Raw genomic sequence first — 24,224 nt, forward strand, 5'->3', positions numbered from 1 at the left:
TGGTTTTAACTGAGATGTCAGTGTGTGCAGGGAAGTTTTTTACAAGGTGCCAAGGCACAATTCATGCTGATCAGCCATCATCTGCTTTATAAGAACAGCACATCATTTCTTGGTCACATCCTTGCCAGAGAGATGGAGATTCTGGAGCCTCAGTTGCCTAGTGATGCAGCTGAATCTGGAGAAATGCTAACTAAATTAATTTGGAGTGTGTCAGAGTTTGGAAGGCTGAGATTAGTGTCTTTTATAATTGGTTATAAGTAAATTTTTTTATTTAGACCAGTTCTGTGAAATTCAGTAACATGATCTCCCATGTTACTTTTTTCCTACTGTTCCTGTTTTATATATATATATATATGTCTATATATTCATAATTGTGGAAATTTGACCCTTGATTACTCACTGACAAGCAAATAAAGGCAGCTCTGTCATGGGCCAATGCCATGTGTCCAGTTCCTTTTCAGTTCTCACCTTCCATCAATTCAATTCTGTTTCTTGATCCTGCCTCTGCAGACAGCCTGGTAAAACTTTTCCCATGCAGAGCATGCAGTAAATTTGCAGTGTAGCTCACCGTGCACCCGCTTTTGAACTTGCTTCATCTGCTTTTACTACCTTGTACAAGGAGGGTGTGAAAGGAAAAGCTGCTCTGCCTGGCTGGGCATCACTTCTCATTCTGACAAACACCCGGAAGGTGAATTTGTGGTCTGCAGCACTCTGCAGGGGGAGTACTGTGGTTCTTCCCTCTCCTGAGGCGCTGATCCTGCCTGTGTTCCCAGAGCTTTTGCAGACCTGATTGTAATTTCTGAAAATGACCTGCAGCTAATGGGCAAAGTTGACTTGCTGTTAATTAGGTGAACTCAGGAGTGTGTGGTGCTGAGCCAGGAAAAGGGAGTGATCAAAGCCTTGGCACCTCGTTTGTATTCTTGTGGTCTTGGATGCACACTCTGAGCGTGTGTGTGCATAAAGCAACGAGAGGTGAACGCTGTGCCCTTGTTCCTTCCATAGCCCACGTGGGCTAAAACCCACATGGAGTGGGAAGGAAGAAACACCTCTGCAGTGACATCTCTGCTGTCCCCACCATGCTCTATGTGCTGCCTCCTCACGGGTTTGCTCATGACAGACTCCAGTGTTGGATTTAGGAATGTTTTTATTTAAAGCATAAAATTTATATTCAAATTGTTAGAAATCAATACAAGAGCAGCTATGACTGCTTCCTTTGCTTTGCTTCCCATCTTCCAGCTCTGCCACTGTTTCTGCATCCCGTTAATTGCATTACTTACACTGTAGCTGTGAATGAGCAGAGAGGGGAGCCTGGGCTTGGGTTAGTGAATTTTAGTATTGGACTGTGCCAGATTGGCTGAGCCCCCTGCGTGGAGCTGCTCCAGCGAGGATCCAGATGACCCCTGGGGACGAGCAGGAGCTGCAGCCCCAGCGAGTCCGTGTCCCTCAGATGCCGGTGGGGTTGTGCTGCGGGCACATCAGCTGGAAGCATCATCAGAAACCACAGGGCAGCATCCAGGTGTCCCAGTGCTGACCACTGCTGCCAGCACAGGCTGGTCCCAAAGCGAGCCTCGGTGGCACACGAGGCTCCAAGCCACCAAGCCTGGCACAAGCTGGCGCAGGGTGCCCCGTGGCTGGGCTTTGCTGTCCCCTCCTTACGCGTGGTCGGTCACTTGGCTGGTGGCCGCGTTGCTGCCCAGCCCTTTCCAGGCACGGAAGCTGAAGAAGGTGCTCACGCCGTAGGTGATCATGGTGACGCAGGCGAAGAACTGGAAGAGGAGCACACGTCACGTGTGACCACGGCGGCTGCCCCGGCCCCTCGGCCCTCCCCTGCCCGCCGGTACTCACGGAGGCGGCGGCTCTGCGGTTGTAGTCCCACTGCCGCCAGGACGTGGGCTGCACGGCGGCCGCGCACGTCACGAAGGCGGTGATGTACAGCACGGTGGCCACGGCGTTGGAGATCATCAGCTGGGGAAAGCAGAGAGGAGGTTGTCAAGTCTGGGCTCGGGCTCGTGCATGCTGGAGTGAGGCAGGAGCAAAAGGCTCAGGTTCACGTTCCTCCCCGTTCCCCAGGAGAACACATTAAATGCTCCCCAGGTTGCGCTGGGAGGTTTTTGGATGACACCACAACTGCAGTAGTTGGTGGCTGTAACTTTCTGGATTGACAGAGGACTTTCTGGGTGAACATTTTCTAAGGGCAGAATGAAACAATGTCACTGCGCTAAGTGTGGAGGACGCGATGCCATCAGCCCAGAAGAGACTGAAGCCTTCCCAGACTATGTTACCAAGATGTTTCCCTCTCAGGATCCCCCCTCACTCCCTCTCAGCTACGCACCACGAGGGGCCAGGGGACCATGTAGAACTTCTGATGAAGCTGCAGGAGGTAAACCACTAAGAAAAGGAGTGTTAGTATCCAGAAGAAGAGGGACACAAACATCACCCAGCCGTAGGCCGCGTGCAGGTGGTACGTTGTGGCGGCGATGAGAGACCACACCAGTAAACCCAGCACCTGTGGGGTGAAAAACGGGGAACGCATTCAGGGCTGGCTCCCGCAGGAGGAACACAAAACATCACCCACAAGTCCAGGCACACCGGCACCGACAGCAGCTGGGCTCCCCTCACTCCAGGAAAGCAGCGGCACACTCGGCAGGAGAAGGGCTCCTCGGAAAGACGCTGTGCCCCTGTGTAAGCCCGCACCACTCATTGTCATGGAAGAAACACAACAGCCTTTGTCCTGCCCGCGTCCAACGCCCTGGCTGGCGCTCGGCTGCCCCGACAATGCCTCCTTGTCCGTCACATCCATTTCTAACACTCGTGATCGCAAAATATGTGCTGGGGAGAAACATGTAGAGGGGGCTCCTGCAGGGTGGCAGGTGGTACGTGTGAGCTGCCCCACTCTGGCCGCTGTCAGGGGAAAGCAGGAGCCTGTTGAACTGTCCGAGCAAGGGGCTGCAGAGGTGGGACCAGTGCAGAGCTGAAAGGTCTCTGCAGAGCTGCTGGTCTTGCTTCCATCTCTCTTTCCTGATGCTCCTACATGGCACCCCCAGCAGCATCCTTCCCAGCCCCTTCCCTGAGCGTTTGTCCCTATGTCACCGCCAGCACAGCCATGCCTAAGGGCTGGAATCTGGAGCCAGGAGCCAGGTCTGTGCCAGCTGTTTCACAGCGGCTGCTCAGGGCACATCCCACAACGCTGCCCCGAGGAGAGAGGACGAGCGAACAGGCTCCCACGTAGCGGGGCAGCACCGTGGGCAGGTCACAAGTGGCCCAGCACGCAGCTGAACACCCACCCCGTGCATTCATGTGGCACCCGCGGTCCCGGGGAGAGCCTCCCATGCTGAAGGTGATGCTGCTGCTCGATTTGACGGCGCAAGGACCCTTGGGCTCCTCTGAGTGCAGCCGCCAAAGGAGCCTGGGAGGACAACCTGGAGAGCTGGGTGTTCCAGGGAGCATGAGAGCAACCCCAGCACGCCTCACCTGGAGTCACCGGGCTTCACACACCCCCGACCCACTGGCTGTGCCCTGCGGGGATGCCCGCGTAGATCAGGCCGTGCCTGGCACTGGGAACCACCCGGCACCGAGCGGAGTCACAACCGGCAAGGGGTGTGAGGACAAGAATCCGGCTTTTCCTCTGGCTTTCCAGCGGGAAGGAGGAGAGAGGGGGCTGCACTGTCTTAGGGCTGGGGACTAACTAGGGTTAGCCGGTGGAGATGGGGTCGGAGCGGCAGCCAAAGAGAACCCGGGCTGTTTCCAGCTGAAGAAAAGCACCGAAGTGGGTGATGCCCTCCCCTCTCCGCCGCGCCCCCTCCCCGGTACTCACGGCCTGGACGCCCATCAGCCCCCCGAGCGGCGAGAGCAAGAAGGAGCCGTCCAGGGCCGGGGGGGAGCCCGGGGAGGCGCTCCGGGCGCGCACGGCGCCGGGCAGCCCCGCCATGCCGCGCACCGGCCCCGGGACGGCCCCGTTCGGCCCCTCCGCGGGCGGGGCGCGGGCGGCTCCGGGGCGGCCGGGCTGAGCCCCGCGGCTGCCTCCGCCTCCGCCCGGCGCTCCCGGTGTCTCCCCGCGTCCCCGTACCGGGATACTGCCGACAAAGGGCACAGCCCCCGCTCCCTGTATCCTGGCCATGCTCTGCCTGGAGCAGCCCCGCTCACCGCGAGCCTTCTGTGCAGCCGCGTCCTGCTCGGTGCTCAGCGGGGACATTTGGTGGCCCCCGGCGCATCCTGGTATCTGGCGTTGCTCCTCTGCGGGGGCCGGGCGACACGCGACTCCTTGATAAATCCTGGAATAATTTGGGTTGGAAGTGATCTTAAAGCACCTCGTTCCAACCTCCTGCCATGCAGGGACACGTTCCACTAGATCAGGTTTGCTCCAAGCCCCCGGCATTGCTCCAACCTGGCCTTCAGCACTTCCAGGGACGGGGCAGCCGCAGCTTTTCTGGGCAATATTCGCAGTGCCTCGTCACCCTCCACGCCTGGGATTCCCGTATCTCGGGCTGGTCCAGGTCCCTCTGAGCGGCAGCAGGACCCTCTGGACTATCAGCCGCTGCTCCCAGTTTGGTGCCATGTGCCCAGGGCGCCCTGGGCCCCGTTCACGCAGGTCGCTGATGCAGGCCGTGACACGGGGCTGTCCCCGGGCTATCTCCGGGCTATCTCCGGGGTGTTCCCGGGCTGTCCCCGGAGTGTTCCAGGGCTGTCCCGGCAGTGACCAGACCCGACAGCTCGGCCACGATCTGCCATGGGAGGTGGCTGCAAAAGCGCGATGGCGGCGGGTCAGGATGGCCGAGCGGTCTAAGGCGCTGCGTTCAGGTCGCAGTCTCCCCTGGAGGCGTGGGTTCGAATCCCACTTCTGACAGCTTCTTTTGCGCCGCCCGGCGGCTGCTTTTAGCTGGGGAAGGTGGGTGGGAGCGTGAATTAAAAAATAAACAAAACTAAACAAAAAAATCCCAAACAAAATACAATCGACCGAAAGCGCGCGATTAAAAGCGACGAACTAATTAACTACAGGCGAGCAAAAAACGCGAAGCTGTCAGAAGTGGGATTCGAACCCACGCCTCCAGGGGAGACTGCGACCTGAACGCAGCGCCTTAGACCGCTCGGCCATCCTGACACCGCTGGCCGCGCTTCCCTGCCCGTGCTACACTTGAGGGCGTTGCGCGAGCGTTCCGTGAACGCCGCGGGCTCCGAGCGCGGCCCTGGGGAGCTTTTCCCAACGTCCGTCCATCCTCTGAGCGAAGAACCTTTTGCTAACACGCAGCCTAAACCTCCCCCGGCACTGCGGGTCCTGTCACTGGTCACAGACAGCAACGATCGGCATTGCTGCTCCTGAGGAAGCAGCAGCCCACAACGAGCTCTGCCCTCAGTATCGTCTTTTCTAGGCTGAACAGGCCGAGTGCCCTCACCCACTTCACATGGCTTCTGCTCTAGACCCTTCAGCATCCTCACGGCCTCCTTTGGATGCTGTTACAGCTTCAGATACTTCTTATACTGTGGTGCCCAAATCTGCTCCCGGAACTCGAGGTGAGGCTGCACCACCACAGAGCGGAGTGGGACAATCACCTCCACATCCTGCAGCTGCATTTAACATTCCCAGTTCAACCCAAAAGCGCAATGACTGAGGCACAGCTGAATTTTTTTGCTGCATACATTTGTTTGAGACTAATAGTGCTAAACCAATCTGAAACCAGGAACTTTGGCAAGCAGAATTACAAGTTCTAGGAGTACATCTTAGACGTTCTTCCCTGCACTAGGATGGTTCATGGGAGGCCATGCCTTCTCCTTCCTCCACCAGGCATTAGACAGAAGAATGTCTAATTCTGGGGGAAGCACTGTGGGAAGCCTGGCTCCCTGTTCAGATCCTTCCTGGTTACACAGAGAGCACCCTGTGACTGATTGCTCATCAAAATGGCTCAAGCCTCTGCACAGGTAGGTGTGTGGTACACTGAACGGACCTCAAACTCCCTACATGAATGTAAAGATATTCCCGCTGTTCCAGCTGTGGAGCTCACAAGGAATACAAAATGTTGCAAAAGAGAAGACAAAGCTACACCACAAACCTTTCAGAAACAGATACATAAACCACAAGGAGACGGGAAACATAAGAAAACAAAATATACTTTATTAAAATTAAGCATGTTAGCACCTCAGTGTAACCTGGAGAAGTCAAACAGTCCAGCAGGTAACCAGTCCAGCAAGGCTGAATGGCTGAACATCCTGAAGTGCATCCCAGTGGTAGAAAGAGTACCATGACTGCCATGACATGCACGTTCTCAACACGCTCAGATGCACAACCAGCCTCGCTTGCAAGGAGGGACGTTGTGCTGCCTACTGCCTTGATGGGAGCATCTAGAGCTGCTGGACTAATCACATACGTCAGATCCCATGGTGGAACAGGTATCTGCTTGTCCTACAAAAAAAGCCAAAAACAAACCAAAAACAACAAGCCAAACCAACCAAACGAAAAAAAAAAATTGCCGCTAACTCGACTCGCAGAAAAATCAGGATAGCACAGAGCTGGAGAGCTACATATCAGATTGGGGAATAAATTAAACTGAAGTAACAGGAAGTACTTAGTACATGGATAGACATGTAGTATCCTTACAGATGACCATCCCACTTGGCACACACGTTAATAAAAATGACCCATGCATCACATTAGCAGGCTGTGACAACCTGGAGCTGAACTGGCTTCAGGATCTATAGAGAAACCTCCGGCTACAAAACCCCAGGGTGCCCTTTTGTTCGGTTGTATACAGTGTTGAAGCTGATGGTTGTAAAGCTACATTAGCCAGTGTTACAAAGATTACATCATTTCAAACTAAGGATACTTTTTACATTTAGAAAATTCCTCTACAAAACTTAGTAAAAGTGACATCCCAATCCACTGAGTGCAACGCACTCTGGTTCCAGAAGGATCTCACAGACCCAGGGAACACCCTGGGAATTCCTCCCTCGAAGGTGAATATGGGCACACTGTGGTGAAGTGCCTTTTGTTCTCAACATCCATCGTCATTGCCACAAGGCCGTGCTGGGGCACCAGACACTCCTCTTCTCCTCCTCCTCCTCCAAAATGCTGAGGGATCTGTTCCACCAGCCAGGCTGGAAGTGCATAACCAACCCAAACCCGTGGTTTTGCTACCCTCACTCCACCCTCTTTCTAGCCAACGCTGATTTGGTTTCCTGTTGCAGAAAATGAAGGGACTGATGCTGGCTAGAAACAGAAACTACACGACCATTCCACACAGATTTGTTACAATACTCTTAAATCTTGGTTTAGAACACACAAGCAGGTTTTAGTATGGTCTTGCCTAATGTACAGATTATTAGTCATGCCAACTAGTTTAGGATTAGACAGAAAATGTTTGCAACCACTGCAGGTAAAGTCATTTCTGTTTCATCCTGGTTCTCTGAACAAAAGCCAAGGATTAAAATTCCAATGTGTTACAAAGCCTCCGTTTCATTAGATGGAGTCTTAAGCCAATGAGATAAACTACAGCTGTTAAATGCCACCGTGTTCTTTGTACCAGACTGTAATCCTTACTGGTGTCAAGAGACATCCGTAACCAATACACACACGCTGCAGAGAAAGCAGAAACTACACGGTACAAGAACACTCTTTAATCTGGGGGTTCTGTCACGCTAGGAACAGCAGTCTTTTATGGCATCAGTAATTTACTGAAGAAACACATCACCCTGAGAGGGTTTCTAAAGCTTTCCTTCGCTGAGCGAGGCTGAACGCGACATCACCGATCATTCCTATGATGGGTACAGTGCCCACGGCAGTCGGACACGCCTTCTCCAGGGTAGTGTTGCTGTTACCTCACTTGACACAGAGCGAGTTTATTTGCTGAAAACCGATACCCTACGTCCACTTAGTGACGACTCGGGTCCCATCCGCGCTACGAGCAGCGCGTTCTGACACCGCACACAGCGGGTTTGATGGGCTCGGTGTGAGGTGACACCGGAGATAACGTCGGGGCGATAGCGGGGCTGGGCACCGAGCTGATCCAGTCCAGGCAAGGGAATCCGACGGCGAGGCCTCGCCCGGCTGGCGGCCGCTGTGGGCTGAGCCGGGCACCGACGGGCCGCGGTCCATCCCATCTCTGCCCTGCCCGGCACCGCGCCGAGGGCGGCGGAGGCTCCGGGATGAAGAGCCCCGCGCCGGGCCGGGCCTCGGCAGCCCTCAGAGACCGTGGCGCTTGCGGGTGCCGGCGCTGGCAGCGTGGAGCAGCCGGTCCTTCTCGCGGATCTCCTCGCGGAGCTGGGCCTCAGCCAGACGCAGGCGACGGATGCTGCCCTTCATCTCCTTCATCTTCACCTCCAGCAGCGCGATGATGTCGCGCTGCTCGTTCAGCTTCCTCAGCAGCTCCTCCGACGTGGTGCCCGACGACAGCGAGTACGAGTGATCGGGGGGGGCCGCCCTCCACCGGGCTCTCCTCCCCCGCCGCCGCCGCCGCCGGTACCGGCACCGGCAGCCGCACGGGGCTGGGCCCGATGGTGGCGGCGGCCCCGAGCTCCACCTGCACCGTCAGGTCGATGGGCTTCACGTCCTCGGCCGCGCCCCCTGCAGGGGCCTCGGCGGCGGCCGCGGGGCCCTGCGGGGCGGCGGCGGCGGCGGCGGCGGGGCGGGGGCGCCGGGCCCGCTGAGCCTTGCGCTCGTTGACGCCGCGCAGCGGGAAGATGGTGGGGACCCGCACCAGGTAGGACTTGCGGCCGCCCTGGAAGTGCTCGCTGCAGACGCGGTGGCCCGTGGTGGGCTGGAAGGTGCTGAAGCAGCCGCTGACGCCCGCCCGGGAGACGTTCTTGAGCCAGAGGCGCCGCAGCTCCTCGTCCTTGGGGAAGGTGTAGAAGTGCAGCGCCTTGTCGCGGTGCGAGTTGTTGTAGCAGCCCGGTACGCAGCAGGTGAAGCCCGGCATGGCCTCGCGGGGTGGGGGGACACCCGCGGCGAGCGGGGTGAGCGGCCCCGCCGAACTACAGCTCCCACAAGGCCCGCGCGGCCTCTCGCCGCCGCCGCCGCCGCCGCCCCGGAACTACGCGGACCACAATGCACCGCGCCGCCGGCGGAACTACCCGCCCCACACTGCGCCGCGGCCCCTCCCGGCGCGAGTCCGCGCACGTCTCGCGAGAGGCGGCGAGAGGCGGGAGGCGTACGGCCGTTACCGGGTTCGCCATGGCCGACGGGCGAGCCCGGGCCCGGCCCGGCCTCAGGCGCAGCGGCCGCCACAACGCGCGGGAGGCGGCCCAGGTACCCCGAGGGATCCGTGAGGCCGGGCGGGAGGGAAGGGAGGAAAGGAAAGTCGCTCCGAATGGATTCCAAGGGATCGATCTTCCCGTGGGATTCGCCCGGCACCGCCCGCCCGGTTCTCTCGGTTTGAGACGGAGACGAGGCCTCTAAAGCAGTTCGCCTTTAGTCGTGGACGATGAGTCGAAATCTCTGACTTTGGCGCTCGCCGAGTATGCCGGAGCTCGGCGGGTTTAGGTCGCGGCTGTGCTCTGAGGCCACTCAGGATTTCGTCCACAGGAGGGTTTTATGCTGGAATCCACCTGGATGATACCCTGAGCTGAATTATCTTCCGCCCACACCATTGTCAAAAAGCCAACATGCGCAATTTCTCTTGGGAATTTGGAAAAAGTTTCTTATCAGTTTGTTTAGCTTGTTATTAGAACATGGGTGGTGGATGCTTTTGTTGTCGGAGTCTTTAATAATGAAAATACTAGCTTTAAATTTCTTGTCTCTCGATTTTCCTCTAGACTGGATTGAGTGTAGAAAATAGGAGTGAGTCTGTCAGAAGCACCTTGGCGAAGCAGAGACTGGCAGTGTTCCCTGATCTCAGAAATGGCACGCCACGGCTTATGCTCAAGAGAGTCATGCAGAACCGTAAGTGTCTTTTTTCCAGGAGAATCGAGAACAGAAAAACAATGTTTTTGTATAGTTGAGAAAACAGGGGGTGTTTCTAGGTAGCCCATTGTCCTTTTCCTGTGACATAGAACAGAAATCAGATTGTTGTATGATTGATTTATGTAACAGGAGTCACTGCAAGGCGCCTGAATGCGGGATGCAACTGTCTGAAGAGACCAGGCTTTGTATTGGTGAAATCATAGCTTTGAAGATCCTCTTCAAAACCCTCTTCACTTGGTTTATCCTGGTGCTGCCTTTGGCTGTAGGATCAGGTGTGGGTTATAGAGGAACCTTGTGCTGCAGTGCAAGGAACCCCCGTGCTGCCACCTGTCACCGCTGGCTTTGTCACTGCCAGCCTTCCCAGGAGTAGAACCCCAACAGTTTTCACTAGGTCTTTATTTTTACCTGTTAGTAAATGTTATTTACAGCCTGTAGTGTAGATGTGACACCATGCTGCATTTTGGTGCTCTTGCTGTATTGAGTTGTGGAAAGGAAACGTTCTGGTTTCTTGGCAGAGCCCCAGGTTTCACCGCTGGTACCTCAGATATCCAACCATGAAGACACACAAGAAGCTCCTTCAGAGGTCACATCTAAGAGGGTTTCCAGCATGTAAGTAGGGGGTTTTTATAATCTACACTTCTGTAACACTGCCAGGTGTAGCTGCAGTTCCTGTGGTGGGACTGGGAAACAGGGCTTCTCAGTGATCAGCATTGCATCTTGTCAGGTGGGATTATCAGAAATGCCTCTCCAGCTTGGTTTGTTTTGGTAGGGGGGAATTGCAGCTGCCAGACGTTGCTCCTGAGAACACATCTATCACTGTGTTCCACATGACAAAGAAGAGAAGGAAACTCAGCATTTCTGAATTTGAGAGAGCAGCAGAGAGACGACTTCCGCAGTACCAAGGTAAGGCTGCACTCAAGAATTACCTTGCTCAGTGCTGTGTTTGCTGTCAGCTGGTTCTCACCTGCTCAGCTCAGTTGTCAGGAGCTGCCCAGCTGGGCAGTTGTAGGTTTAGAATCCAAGTTGCAATATCTCGTCCAGAGGGGATAATGGAGAAAGTAAAAGCCTCCATCCTATCAAATTTAAAATAAACCTTTTTAAGCCGAGTTCTGGGCTCTGCTATGACTATATATAATTACTTGACTACTTTTGCAACTTGGTGCTTTTTGAGTTTTGAAGTGTCTCCAGAGGAAGCAATCCCTGTCTTCTTCTTGGTTCTAGAAACATTAAAATACAAGCAGCTGCATACTTTCCATTGCAATTATATAAAATAATTATAAAGTTCTTTTGTGAGCAGAATAAGTTTGAGTTCCAGTTTCATCAAGAGCCTGTGAAATAGTTATCTGTGTTTCTAAAGCTCCAGCTGTGTTTGGGTTGGGTTGCTGGAGGGTGATTGTGACCAAGGCCGTACATCAATGTGATAAAATTATTAAATCTGAGGGTATATGCCATGTTAAATTTTCACTGAAATAACTATTTTCTTACCCTTTCAGAAATTGCTTATTAGATTTCTAATACGCAATTCTGAAATGCAGACAAGAAATAGTAAAGTGATCCTAATTTTGTTTGCACCAAAGTGTGATGTTTGGGGATTGTATCGTGACTGGCTGTGAAAAGAGGAAAATCCATTGGGATGTTCCTGTAGCCTGTTGTGTAAAGGCTAATTTCTCAACTAATGTGCCATCAACTTTTTCCAGCTCAGTCAACGCTGGACAGCACAATTATGACTCGGTGAGTTTAACCTAAAATGTCTTAACTTCTGGCTGTCCTAGGTATGATCACATTGGAAGGGGTGAAGAACAGTGCAGATACCTGGGTTCATGTTGAAGACTTGTGCTAGTGTTAGCAATAACACAGTCATCTGCCCCTCTGCTGGTGGAGTTTGAAGGTGTTGCAGCACAGACTTTCTGATTTTCAGAAATTGTGGCTCTGCACTGTATGCCTGGGTTGGTCTAGCTTGTGTTGCTACTATTACTCCTCTTTTTCCTTGCTAGGATCATTCCTTTTTTCCTTGTGTTCTCATGCTTCCAGCAGTAAATCAGTACACAATATACCTTAGAATATTTCCCCTGCCTGTTAATAGCTTTATCACATCAGTTGCATCTGTGCACGATTTTCTGGACTTTAAAAGCCTTTTAGTGAGTCAAAGAACTTAATTTCTGGTGTTGCCTGTGTGTACTTTGCAAACAACCCTGGCCCAAGTCAGCACATTATTTCACCTTTTGACTGCAGCCCTTGCTTGGAGTGCCACACAAGATGCTTTTTGGGGCTGCATTCTGCACTTCTGTCTTTGAACCCTCTGAACCCCCTTTTTAATTGGATTGCCTGGAGAGAGGGACAGGAGGTCATTGAGCATGGTCAGTGTTCAGGGTGCAAAACACAGTGAGAAACACCTTTTACTATGCTTTAGGTGTTGCTGTCAGCTCTCATCCTAAAACACTCACAGTGTGTTGGTAGCTGCACTTTGCTGAGAGTATTAAAACCAAGTAGATCCTGAAATTTGTTGGGAGGTCCTACCACCCCATTGTCATCTAGAGTACGTCTTTACTCACAAACATTTTTTCATTTGTTTTGTCAGCTATAGTGTTGCAGTGTCTCAGGGAACAGGCTGCTTCCTGATCTCTGTGATACATATCCTGATGTTGGATGCTAGTACGAAAACACACAGTTCACTTAAAGACTGACATATAATCTTCAAGGGCTTTTTGGGGGGAATTTCTCCTAGTTGTGCGCCATGTGCCACTGTTTGTGCCACCATGTCTGTATTCTGAGGGTGACAGTGGAGTGTGTGGTTTTGACAGTTTCTTCCCCCTCTTTACAGATCCCTCCGTATGTCTGTGGGCTCCTTGCTGGCCCCAGATACTGTTGAAAAGAGGGGTTTGCTCCGGAGGCCGAAAACCCGCAGGGCTGTTGACATGCAAGCGTTTGAAGGCGGAGTGGAACAGAACATGCTGAAGAGCAAAGGTTTCTTTTGTGTTGTTGTTTCTCTTTTGGGAGGCAGGGCCTTATGTTGAAGGGGCTTTTAGAAGCATTTACTGAAGCGTGGTCTGTATTTCAGAATTTAAGAATTACTAACACATTCACAGAAATAGAGTAGGATTTGGGAAGCAAGATTAGAATGAGGTTCTGCCTCGGCAGTTCCTTCAATTCTATGCACTTAAATGCCCAGTTTGGTCATTCAAACCACAGGAATTGTTTGGTATCATCTTCATCTGTGGGTACTAAAGTCTCTGTTGGTTTGTTACGGAGAGTTGTAGGCACAGAAGTGGGGTCATACAGTTCCAGTGTTGAAACGGGATCTGTTCAGATCTGTTGAGGAGGAGTGAAGTTTGTTAGAGTGACTTAAATCGTGAATTACGCAAGTCCCGGTAATGAAGTATGTTCCTATGACCTTGAACAGTTTTTCACATAAAATTTGTTCCAAAATTTTCTCAACAGGACAGAATTATTTTGTGGACTCACAATCTGCATCTGGGATTCGAACAAGCATCCTGACAAGTGATGCAGAAATCATGATGAATAGCACAGAGCTCTTTGTTCAGTCCCAGCTGGATGAACAGAGCCAAAATAAATTTTCTGCTCTTGAACCCCAGCTGTCAGATTCAAAAACTTCAGCACAGAGGAGCCTGATCTCTGATGCAGATCAAGAGGAAGCAAGGCTGGAGGGCCTGGTATCTGGTGTGAGCGCAAACGAGGGAAGGACCCAAAGATACTCCAAGAGCTCAAGCCTTGATCGTGAGCATGTTGACAGAATGACTCAAGAATCTCCAGAAACCCCTACAAAACAGCAAGAAGAAAAGCAAGCTCATTCCCAGCAGAGTAACCCAATGGCACGGATTTCTTTTGCTGAAGAAGAGGTGGTTTGCAGTGAGTACTGTGGGTTAAAGCTTAGACTTAGCAGGTATTATCTGAACTCACAGAGTGGTTAAGGTAGAAAGGGACCTCAAGGTTATTTTCTCTGACCCCTCTGCTCTGGCATTGCCACATAGAGCAGGTTGCCCAGGATCCTGTCTTAAGTGGCTCTTCTGAGTCTCCAGACTGCAAACTCTCTTCCTTGTGTTCAGATGGAGCCTCCCATGTTCCAGTCTCTGCCAGTTGCCTTTTCTCCTGGCACTGGGCATTACTGGAAAGAGTCTGGCTCTGTCTACCTTACAGCCTACTTTCAGATACTTGTATATGTTGGTAAGATCTGCCCCAAGGCTTCTCTGGGCTGAACAGTCCCAGCTCTCTCAGCCTTTCCCTGTAGGAGAGATGCTTCAGTCCCTTGACTGTCCTGGTGGGCCTTTGCTGGACTCTCCACTGTGTCCATCTCTCCTTGGTACTGGGACCCAGGAGTGGGCACTCTAAACTGGTCACAAAAAATGAGATAATTTGTAGGACATGTAGACAGACTTAGAAGGAATTTCTGAAAGTTCCTAGTCCAGACCTTCACTGTGATATTGTCACTTATTTGTCACAGGCAACCTCTCCGTTGTCTCCAGGGCCTTAAAAATGTTTAGACAGAGGCAGTCACCTCCCTGCTCACTTTGTGCCAATGCTTTGCAATTCCTGTTGCTTGCTAGTTTTTCCCTGGTACCTCTCCTTGGCATTCATTTCCCTGGCCTTGTCCTGGTTGTGTAAACGGGAACACATTTTCCTCATACTGTTAGGACCAGGCAAAAGTTGTTTTAAATGGTCAAGGGAAGGAATCAACAGAAAAAGGTTTATTGCTCAGAGGAGCTCCAATGGCAGGCATTTTTAGGACAAAGGGATAGATAATGCAAAATGTAGAAGATGTGGAACAGGGAAAGAGATCAAATGAGAGGAAGATGGGGGGGAGTGAGCAGATCTTTAGGATGCTGGAGTTGGTAAGGCATTCATGTCACAAGTTAATGTTGACATTGTTCTGCTCTACCACAGGAGGGGCTGCTGTTGGTGCTGCTCCTCAGTGTCAGCTGAAAAACAGTTGCAAGGATTTTTCCAACTGGTTCCTAAGATTCAATGCAAACTCCCTAAACTGAAGTACCACAAGTGTTTCTTGTGTGTCTTCTTCCTCCTTGATTGTTTTTTTTTATTTACCAGGAAAGCTAAAAAAAAAAAAAAAAAAAAAAAAAAAAAATTCAAAAAGCTACCAGGAGACACGTTAATGATCTGTTCTAGCTGTTTATAGGTGGAGCTCCTCTCTGCCCTCCACAAGTTCAAGTAATTATTTGGGATCCCCAGTCACTCTAAATGTTTCCAGCATGTCTTTGAGAGAAATTGTGTCCCATATAATTGAAGACCTAGAAATAAGTGATACAGAAGAAGAGATGATTAATACAGTGAATGGCGTGGAACGGGAAAAGATTTTCCGAGAGGGTAAGAAGTGCTTTCATTGTAGAAAGGAAATAAAGTATAATCTGATTTAAAAAGAAATTTTCAGGTGACTTGCAGTGTAAAATAAGACTTAATTGTACAGTGGATGCTGGAAATAATTCAAGTCATACCAGAGACACTTGGACATTTCCAGACAAGCTCTCTAAAAGTGAGCTGTAGCTGGAAGTGGAATGAAGGTTCATATGTTTTGTCAGGTCTGTAGTACTGCTCATCTTCCCGTAGGAAAGATGAAGAGCTCTCTCTTGGCAAGGAATATATCTGGCTAATCTAAGCTAGTTAATATTTCACTTCACTTTAGGCCCTGTGTTGAGGTAGGCAGCCCAATATTCTGGTTAGTGAATTTGATATAACTGATTTTTGCACCACCTTTGGCCAGGTTTCCTTGTGCCCCTCACCTGGGCTTGGGGGTCCCAAGGCCTTGCCACAGTTGTACTTGAGTGTGAAAACTCCCAGTCCCTGGAGAGGATGGTAGAAGTGCAGTTTGACAGCCTTTGGTTCTGGACTCAGCTGGGACTTCCAAACCTTTCTGCAAGTGACAGCTTTATCAGAGTGCCCGATTTTCTCAAAGTAATTACCTGAGTGGATTTCTGCTTAACTGAGCTACATAGTAACAGATATGTGGACTGTATATGTAGTATAAAGAGAAAAAGAATACTTAGTAGTCAGTAGCTGAAGTTTTTAAACACAAGCAAGTCGTGTCTGTATATTTCTCATCCAGAAGCTTGTCCCAGATGGTTAAAACCACTCTAGGCTCTCTTCTCTCTATAATGGAATATATCTCTTACAAAATGGTTTATTCAGAAACACAGAGGAAATGAGGAGGAGAATCTGAGCACAAACTCCAGGTATTGTTAGATTTAAAGGAAAATAAATTGGTCTGTTACACAATCACCAAAATTGAAAATGGCCATAGAGATGGCAGACCTGGAGGAGCTCTGCTTACTGTAAGCAAAATTCCTTCACTGGGATCTGATGTGCCCCTAATTAGGTGGCTGTGGAGCAAACACAGGAAAAGTTGGTAATTTCTCAGCTGTGAAGGGAACTTTTGCATCTGCTTTTCTTATTTACAGCTTATGGCTGAGTTTATTTGTCAGAAATAAATTCCAGTGATAGTTAAACTGTGCTGGTGGTTGGTTGGGGTTTTTTTGTAGATAAGATGTATGACAGAATTTCTTATTTTAGCTGCAGAACATGGTGCAAGTGCTGGATATTTAGAACATTCGGAGAAGAAACAGGCTGAAAAAGCAGGATTGCAGATAACTGCAGCACAGGACAGCAGAGGTGGAACAGAAATGGCTCCTTCAGCAGGAGAGGAAGTGGCAGAAGGCAGCATTGGCGCCCATGGCTCTCCTGGAGCTGGTGAGGACATCTCTAATGCTGGCAGCTCTCTGTAATGCCAGAGTGCTCTCATGCTGCATGACTGGCATCAGTGCTGAGAGAGACTGAACTTCCTTTGTTTTTTGGAATCTGGGCTAATTACTGGGGATATATCAAACCGATTTTGTCATTTTAAGCTGGAAGACCGCATTTTATTTAAAGGAAAGCCAAATTTGTACTGGCAGTAGTAGTAGTGTTTAGAAATATGTGGTTAGAGCAGGTATCTTTGATAAAAATTTACTAGTGGAAGTTCCAGAATCAGGCAAAGATATTTGTTTTAGTGCTTTACTTTTCCTGTTTTGGAAATCTAGAGCGTGAGATTACCAAAAGCATTGGAGCTGAAAGTCTGGGTAGGCACTCTTATGCCTTTCCCTCATCTGATAAACCTGAGATGGCTCTATTAAATGAAACTGATGAACAAGAAGATGAACTGCAGGACCAGGCTATCATGCTAGAGTTGGATAGTTCAGTAGAAGAGCCTGCTGAGGATGAAGCTGAACACCCTACAAGTCAAGGTAAGAAAGCTGCTCAGCATTTTTGTTAACATTATTTTCTTTCCTGCTTTCACTTGTTAAGAAATGAAGAAGTTCAAGAGTGAAGTTAAAGACAAGGCAGATTAGACTTGGTGGAAGCTGCTCTGGGTTCATAGCAGAGAACATGTGAGATGCTGGTAACAGGAGCCTCACCTGGAGGGAGTCATGAAAATCTGCAAACAGGGAGAAGTTTATAGTCTGGCCCTTGCAATGTCCTTCTGTAGCTCAGCTTGTCCCTTTGCTCAGGAGAATTTGCCAGTGGCTTAGCAAGATGACAGAGGTAGACTGAAGTTCTCTCTGATTAAAAAGGCTGCAGCTTTGTGGCAACCTAAGTTAACCCAGCCATCGCCCACTGCAGCCTGGTCCTGAGTGTGCGTCCCTGCAGCCTGGCCAGCACAGGGGCCCGAGGAGAGCCACCAGCCTGTGTGGCAGGAGCTGTGGGGGATGGCATCGCAGCAGCCAGCAGCTCTGCTGGCTCAGGGCGCTGTGGGGACACAGCCAGAGCACAGGCAATGTGACCAGGGCCAGGCATGTGGGGAGCTGGCTGTGTTTCTGTCTGCTGTGGCAGCGCTGCCTGCTCCAGGAGTTCTGGAAACAGACTTCAGTTCCTCAAGTGCTTTTTTCTCAGAGGTTTCCATGAAGACTCCTGCGTTTGTCCGTGCTCCGGCCAACAACCTCCTGCTGTCAACGCCACATGTTGCAAAACCTGCTGCTCCCAGGTAAGCCTAAGCCACGTCCAGCAGTGGTCTGGCAGAAGTGGGGCTGGGGGCAGAGCAGAGCCCGGCTTTGCTACCTGCTCTGGCTACTGCCACGGGGAGTGAGCCTTTGGTTCTTTCACTACGGTGGCAGCTGAGTGAAGAGTGAAATGGGTGAATGTCAGGGCTCTTCCAGAGCAAGTCTCATGCCTTAAAGCTTTCCAGTGAATGTCCTTGTAATGTTTTCTTGTGCTGAAGGCCAAAACTTTCCCTAGGAGTTTTTCAATTGGTAAGCCACTCTGGAGCCATAGACTCCAGTCTGGGATGCAGAGGCCCTTGCAGAAGAGGGGGAATTATGGATGGCAAGACACTGATCACTTGTAATGACATACTCCTATTGACTGCAGAAGCCTGAAGCTGTGTGCAGTTGCCATGTGCCGACTAAAATGAAGCTATCCTAGTAGCAGAAAGTGAACCTGTCCTCTGCATTACTCCAAATCAGTTAACACTTGCACTCTCTTGACTAGAAATTTGGTAAAACCATATGCTTCATCAGAGCCACTAACAGTGGGTCCTAGGGAACAGGAGGAATTTTCTAGCCCATGACTTTAGAGCTTTGTCTGTTAAAGCAATAAACAAGAAGACAAAATTCTGTGCCCACGTACGGGTGGACTGGATCAAGTGATCCATACATCTCTGGGGATTTTGCATGTGTTAGCCTGAGGTTCTAGATTTTTTTTGTTGTTGTTTTCCAATTCTGTACTGAGTAAATCCATGGATTTCACTTAACTCTTCCATATTACAGTTTTTCCTGTTTTAGAATGGAAGACAATTCTGATTTCCTTTAGGCCATGATGCCACATGAACTGTTTGCAAACTGTCCTGTGTGGGCATGAGAGTTTTGAAGAATTGGGAGGGAGAAAGAATGAAGAGTTCAAGGTAGTTCTTATCCCTTCCAGTTCAGCTTAGGGTTTCTCTGAATTCCTTCTGGTGTTCTCTGCCTCTCCCTTCTTCATTCAATGTGTGAATTTTCAATTTCCCTCAAAGGTCTCCCCTGCAGCTGCTGCAGCCTAAGACAGTTCCAAAGAGATTGGGAACATCCCAGAGGAAACCATATGAGCCTCAAGTACCGAGGAGCTTGATAAAAGAGATATTCAGACATTTTGTTAAAATGCCAGTGACCAGAGATGCATTCAAAATTGTTGAAAAATGGTACGTAGCAACAAACTGCTCTTTCTATTGTTTTAAGTATTGAGGGTTTTTTCTTTCTTTTCTCTCCTGAAGTAATAAATCTGTTGGGGGTGCTGCTGATAAGCTGACAGCTCTCTCCAGCTGGAAAGAGTCTTGGGAGGCCTGATAAAAATGGGCAGAAATGTGCAAAGTGCTTTGGGCTGCCATGTGAGTATCTGATCAGTGCAGCCTTGCAGGAGCATCTGGGTTTTGTCCCACAAATTGTAGCAGTCAGAGTCTTGCCATTATTAATTTCCACGGGCAGGATGGTTCTGGACAATGATCATCGTGCTGGGCACAGTGAGAATGTGCAGTGTTCCTTTAGAATCCAGGTTTCTTAGCTTTTTGTATCCTTAGATCTTGTTACCTTCATCAGTAAAATCTGTGTATTATTTGAACAGTGTCACTACTGCAGCCAGTATCTGACCCTCAGTGCTGATTTCTCTGTCAATGGTGGGAAGTTTGTGAAAGGTTGTCAGATGTGCAGCTCTTTCACAGCTGCCTTGGCACTGAAGTTCCAGGGAGCCTGGGCTGAGTTTGTGGGTTGGAGAGTTTCTTGTCCCACAGCTTTCCCTGGCAGGCTGTGACCTGCACAAGAGCAGCTCCAGTGCAGCTTGCCCTACAGAAGTGGGTGGGCAGCTGGTGTTCACACACTCCACAGTCTGATTTGTTTTCCCCCTTAGCTCTGAGAGATACTTCAAGCAGCTGAGCGATGATCTGGAAGCTTATACCCACCATGCAGGGAGGAAGACAGTGGAGGCAGCTGACCTGGAAGTCCTCATGAGAAGGTAATGGAAGGGTTGTTACTAATCTGCAGTAGTGCTTGGTGGTGCTTTGAGAGCCCGGTAACACCTGGTTGTTGCCACAATGTGCACCAGCAGTGTTTGCATAGTAAATGTGGGATCTGGGATTTACTCTGTGTGAGGCCACTTCTGTCCCAGGAGCTGTCCCTGGGCTTGGGTTGCAGGACTTGGTGATGGTGGAGAGGCAGGAAAACAGACTGTGGGATTGTGAGTGCAAGGAGTCATCTGAGCATTCAAGGGGAGAGGGATTTGTGTAAGGATGAAGCAGTAATGTCTGGGAAATGTGTAGAAAAAGTAGAGAAATGTTAAGAGGGAGGCTGGGCAGCCCTGTTTGCATCCTCAAGAGATCTCTTTGCTAAAATCATCTGCAACTGACACTGAGCATTTTCACATGTCCTGCTGTCTGTTTTGGGTGTGTGCTGAGGTTGGTATGAACAGGCCAGGAGGCTTGATGGATTAGCTGTCCTGGTTTGAGAATTCCATGTACTTGTTGTTTCACCTTGTTCTAGATGTCTTCATGCCTTTTTACTGCCTCATGATCAGGAATTGTTGCTGGCTCATGCATAAGAGCAGCATTTCTGTTCCTTCCACACGGAAAGTGTGAATAAATGTTGCACTTTCTTCCTTCCTACAAAACTGGGAGATGCTGATTTTTTTCAGGCCAGTCAGCTAAATGGTGTGCTGGAAAACTCCATGTCCTACACAGTTGGCAAATGCCAACCACCTCTGAGTTGTGACTTTAAAAAAACCTGGGTACTGAGCTATTTCCTTCTGTCACATCATTCTGTGCACGTCTTCAAAGGGTAGAATTTATCCCATGGTAGGTGGATTGTGTATTTAAAAAGCAATGAGTCTCTACTTTGGTCCTGATCAATATAGATGAATATCCCCATGGTAAACAGTGGGAAACTCTGTGGGAAGCTGCTCTGCAGGAACCCTCTGTGTCTGCTGTGCTGTGTGGGCAATCCTGGCATTACACCATGCACAGGAGCTGAGAATCTGCCTGCAAACACGGGTCTGGAACTGTTTGTCACAAGCAGCCAGAGCATTTCAGCTCTTAAATGCAAAAACATCAGTGCAAGAAAACTTTACTCTGATATGGAATGGGAACACATTCCACTAACAACTCTGGTTTCTTCTCTGCTCTCTTTTTGGACAAAGGCAAGGGCTGGTGACAGACAAGATGCCGCTGCATGTGCTGATAGAGCGTTATCTCCCTCTGGAGTACCGGAAGCTCCTGATTCCGATTGCAGTGAGTGGAAATAAAGTGATCCCCTGCAAGTGAAGGTGCAGGGATGGCCCCTGTGGGTGGGAAGTTTGCCTGCTCCCAGGGGCTGCCTGTGGGTTGTTCCATGTCACTGCTCCTGGTGGTGCTTTTCCACACGTAACCAGTCAGGCAAGGACTGCTGGATGTTCTCTTGAGTGGAGGCCGGTTGTGCTGTGGCCTCCACACCACCCTGCTGGGTCTTGCCAGCCTTTGTTACAAGTAATTTGACTGTCCATATTTTTATATGTTACCTTTGAATACTTGTACAGCTCTGATAAATAAAATGTCGTATGTATTTTGTGTGATGCCAATGCTGCTTATGCCAGTGAGCTGAGAGGCTCCTGCATTGTGGTGTTCAAAATGTTCCTAGCAGGCATTTAGCTGTGTTTGTGCTCCTCATGCCATTCAGGTGTCTGTGTTTGACACACCTGTGTGGTTTCTGTGGCTCTGCTCCCCGTGGGAGTCATGGTGCCCCTTTGTTTTCCACTGGTGTTCCTGTACAGGCAGTTGCTGCATGGAGGAGCTGGTCCCTGCTGTGCTCCTCACAGAGGAAAACAAAGCAAAACTTCTGTGTACGATTGTACCGCTTCCAGGGAGCCTAAACCATACCAGGAGTGAGATCTGACACAGCAAAGGGTGCTGAGGAAAGTGACTTTGTAGAACAGTTCAGAAGCTGGGAAAGAATAATGCCTGTCACATATCAGTTTCAGAGGGGTGGAGATGGATATTGAACTTTCTCTTCAGTGTCCTTCAGGGGAGTCAGGGTGGCACGAGTTGTTTCTCCCTGTCTTGAGGCTGTCCTAAATCCTGCTGCAAATGTGGATCCACCTCTCTGAATTATGCTGTGTGTGCAGTACAGCTTCCTCAAACTACAGCCAAATTGCACAATTCATGGGGACTCCTGGAAATCCAGCCCAGCTCTTAACAGCAGGAACTGGAAGTTAAACAGGTTTTGCACAACACTAAAGGGTATAATGGCCAATAGAGTTTAAATCTCTTCAGCAGGCAATGCCAATCCAAAGGGCAGGCATTTTTCAAGGATTGTTTTTTTTTAACATAATTCCATTAGTACAACAAAGAGCATTTTTTGCTGATAGAGTGTGACTGAAGTGTTGGAAAAAAGAGGGTCCTTTGAGAAGCTGTGCTGGGAGCAGTGACACTGCTCCAGTAGTAAGAGCACTATTGGGCTGACCCTGGGTTTGGATGTTCCACAGGAATTCAACTCACTGCAGCCTTTTCCTTAGACTGGGTGTATTCCAGACAGTTGATACCTGTTTGGCAGTCTGGAGTCTCAGAGGTTGTAACTTTTTGTATCAAACTGGCTTGTATGGATATCTAAATATATATATCATAACTATATATGTAGTCTAAATATATAACTATATAAATATTCTCTCAAGGAAGGGAGGATCATTCTGTCAAGAGAACCTTGTGTCAGACCTGTAACTTCAGTTGCAGATCAAGGGAATGCAGCTCTTGCCTTCAGTAGGTCTCCAGTTGCTCCGACAATCATGGCTTTGGAATGATGACAAGGGCCTGTTTATTACTATGGAGACATGGAAAAAGAATGGAAACGTGAAATTATGTGTGTCATTTAGAGAAGAATGAACTCATACTATAAGTCTGCTCAAGGATCTTGTTTTTCTTCCTGCTGGACGTGATTTTCACAACAGGAGTTCAGTTTACGTAGCGTACTCTCAAGGCATAATTGTATTAAAATAAAATATATATGTATATAAATACATACAATGACTGCATAGCCATATTGAGCCAGCAGAGAACCAGAGGAGCTTTTGTGAGCAGCAGCGGGTCAGCCGGGCTCTGCCATCCGTGCGGCCCAGGGCCGCCGGTTCTCGCCGTTGTTGGTGTTTCCCGGAGCCGCCGGTTCTCACTTTCTCCGTCCCTCGGCCCGTTCCCCCCGTGCCTGCGCTCTCTCCGTCCCTCGGCCCCGTTCTCCCCGTGCCTGCGCTCTCTCCGTCCCTCGGCCCGTTCTCCCCGTGCCTGCGCTCTCTCCGTCCCTCGGCCCCGTTCTCCCCGTGCCTGCGCTCTCTCCGTCCCTCGGCCCGTTCTCCCCGTGCCTGCGCTCTCTCCGTCCCTCGGCCCGTTCCCCCCGTGCCTGCGCTCTCTCCGTCCCTCGGCCCGTTCCCCCCGTGCCTGCGCTCTCTCCGTCCCTCGGCCCGTTCCCCCCGTGCCTGCGCTCTCTCCGTCCCTCGGCCCCGTTCCCCCCGTGCCTGCGCTCTCTCCGTCCCTCGGCCCGTTCCCCCCGTGCCTGCGCTCTCTCCGTCCCTCGGCCCGTTCCCCCCGTGCCTGCGCTCTCTCCGTCCCTCGGCCCGTTCCCCCCGTGCCTGCGCTCTCTCCGTCCCTCGGCCCGTTCCCCCCGTGCCTGCGCTCCCTCTGTTTACGCGTCGCCATGGCAACGGCCACGCCCGCAGGACCCCCTCTCGCGCCGCCGTAGCTGCCCACGCAGCGCCTGACGCGCGGGCGCCGCGCGGCGGCCGAAACCGGCCCGGGAGCGGAGGCGGCCGGCGGGCGCTTGCAAGCGCTGGGCGTCCCTAGGGCTCCGCGCTGTCGCGGAGCACGCTGGGAATGGGAGTCTCGCACCCAATGGCACTGATAGGAACAGAGCGGAACGCGGACACGATTCCCAGCGCGCGGCGCGCCGAGGGGAGGGACGGGGCTTTGCGTGCTCCGCCTCTCGGAAGTTGTAGTCTCTGCGATAGCCAGGGTCAAGGGGACGGGAGTGACGAAGACTGCGTTTCCCGTCGGCCGGCGCGGCCCCATTGTGGGTACGCTCGCATCCCATTGGCTGCCGGCCGCGACCGGGCCTCGCTCCCCGCCCGCTGACACAAAGCGGGTCCAAGATGGCGGAGGCGGGCGCGGGGAGCCCGCACGGCGGGGACGCGGCGCCGCCGGGGCCGCCCGAGGAGCAGGAGCTGAGCCGGCGCCTCCGCCGCCTCTACCCCGCTGTCAACCAGGACGAGACGCCGCTGCCGCGCTCCTGGAGCCCCAAGGACAAGTACAACTACATCGGCCTCTCGCAGGGCAACCTGCGCGTCCACTACAAAGGTGCCGGGCTGG

The 24,224-nt window shown here is 51.1% G+C and overlaps 4 protein-coding genes and 2 non-coding genes across 7 annotated transcripts in view; 3 read left to right on the plus strand and 3 right to left on the minus strand.

Moving 5' to 3' along the window:
* Positions 1–1,126: 1,126 nt before the first annotated feature.
* On the minus strand, positions 1,127–3,929 carry PLLP (plasmolipin). The gene is made up of 4 exons (XM_040075331.2): positions 3,815–3,929; positions 2,333–2,506; positions 1,846–1,965; positions 1,127–1,766 (listed from the first exon to the last, which is right to left on the minus strand). Exons 1-4 carry the CDS (start codon positions 3,926–3,928, stop codon positions 1,653–1,655), a joined length of 522 nt encoding a protein of 173 aa, XP_039931265.1. The 5' UTR covers position 3,929; the 3' UTR covers positions 1,127–1,652.
* An 831-nt stretch (positions 3,930–4,760) lies between these two features.
* Positions 4,761–4,843, plus strand: TRNAL-CAG (transfer RNA leucine (anticodon CAG)). The gene has a single exon. It is a non-coding gene; the product is annotated as a tRNA-Leu (tRNA).
* A 172-nt stretch (positions 4,844–5,015) lies between these two features.
* Positions 5,016–5,098, minus strand: TRNAL-CAG (transfer RNA leucine (anticodon CAG)). The gene has a single exon. It is a non-coding gene; the product is annotated as a tRNA-Leu (tRNA).
* A 984-nt stretch (positions 5,099–6,082) lies between these two features.
* THAP11 (THAP domain containing 11) lies at positions 6,083–8,973 on the minus strand. Its single transcript, XM_040075166.2, is given in 2 exon segments — positions 6,083–8,401; positions 8,403–8,973. Coding segments are annotated over 2 exon segments (732 nt in total). The 5' UTR covers positions 8,904–8,973; the 3' UTR covers positions 6,083–8,170.
* CENPT (centromere protein T) lies at positions 8,894–22,843 on the plus strand. Its single transcript, XM_040075165.2, is given in 14 exon segments — positions 8,894–9,132; positions 9,134–9,232; positions 9,739–9,865; positions 10,402–10,495; positions 10,656–10,789; positions 11,584–11,617; positions 12,708–12,850; positions 13,325–13,753; positions 16,424–16,600; positions 16,930–17,133; positions 17,780–17,870; positions 18,894–19,058; positions 19,760–19,864; positions 21,041–22,843. Coding segments are annotated over 14 exon segments (2,157 nt in total). The 5' UTR covers positions 8,894–8,901; the 3' UTR covers positions 21,165–22,843.
* A 1,164-nt stretch (positions 22,844–24,007) lies between these two features.
* The window catches only part of RANBP10 (RAN binding protein 10), a 66,929-nt gene continuing 66,712 nt past the window's right edge, over positions 24,008–24,224 (plus strand). Inside the window, exon 1 of one of the 2 annotated variants that reach the window (XM_040075120.2) lies at positions 24,008–24,212. In XM_040075120.2, the coding sequence (XP_039931054.1) occupies positions 24,008–24,212 (205 nt within the window). The remainder of the gene's footprint in view (positions 24,213–24,224) is intronic. The other variant, XM_040075121.2, reaches the window with a different exon arrangement.

Source organism: Hirundo rustica, chromosome 11 (assembly GCF_015227805.2).
Source record: "Hirundo rustica isolate bHirRus1 chromosome 11, bHirRus1.pri.v3, whole genome shotgun sequence".
NCBI lineage: Eukaryota > Metazoa > Chordata > Aves > Passeriformes > Hirundinidae > Hirundo > Hirundo rustica.

What these genes read in the sequence shown, in the direction of transcription:
- PLLP (XM_040075331.2), bottom strand. Translation starts at nt 3,928, where the DNA reads ATGGCGGGGCTGCCCGGCGCCGTGCGCGCCCGGAGCGCCTCCCCGGGC. An exon ending in TGGTCCCCTGGCCCCTCGTG is followed by an intron (nt 1,966 to 2,332) that starts GTGCGTAGCTGA and finishes TGCTTTCCCCAG; the next exon opens with CTGATGATCTCCAACGCCGT. An exon ending in ACCGCAGAGCCGCCGCCTCC is followed by an intron (nt 1,767 to 1,845) that starts GTGAGTACCGGC and finishes CTCCTCTTCCAG; the next exon opens with TTCTTCGCCTGCGTCACCAT.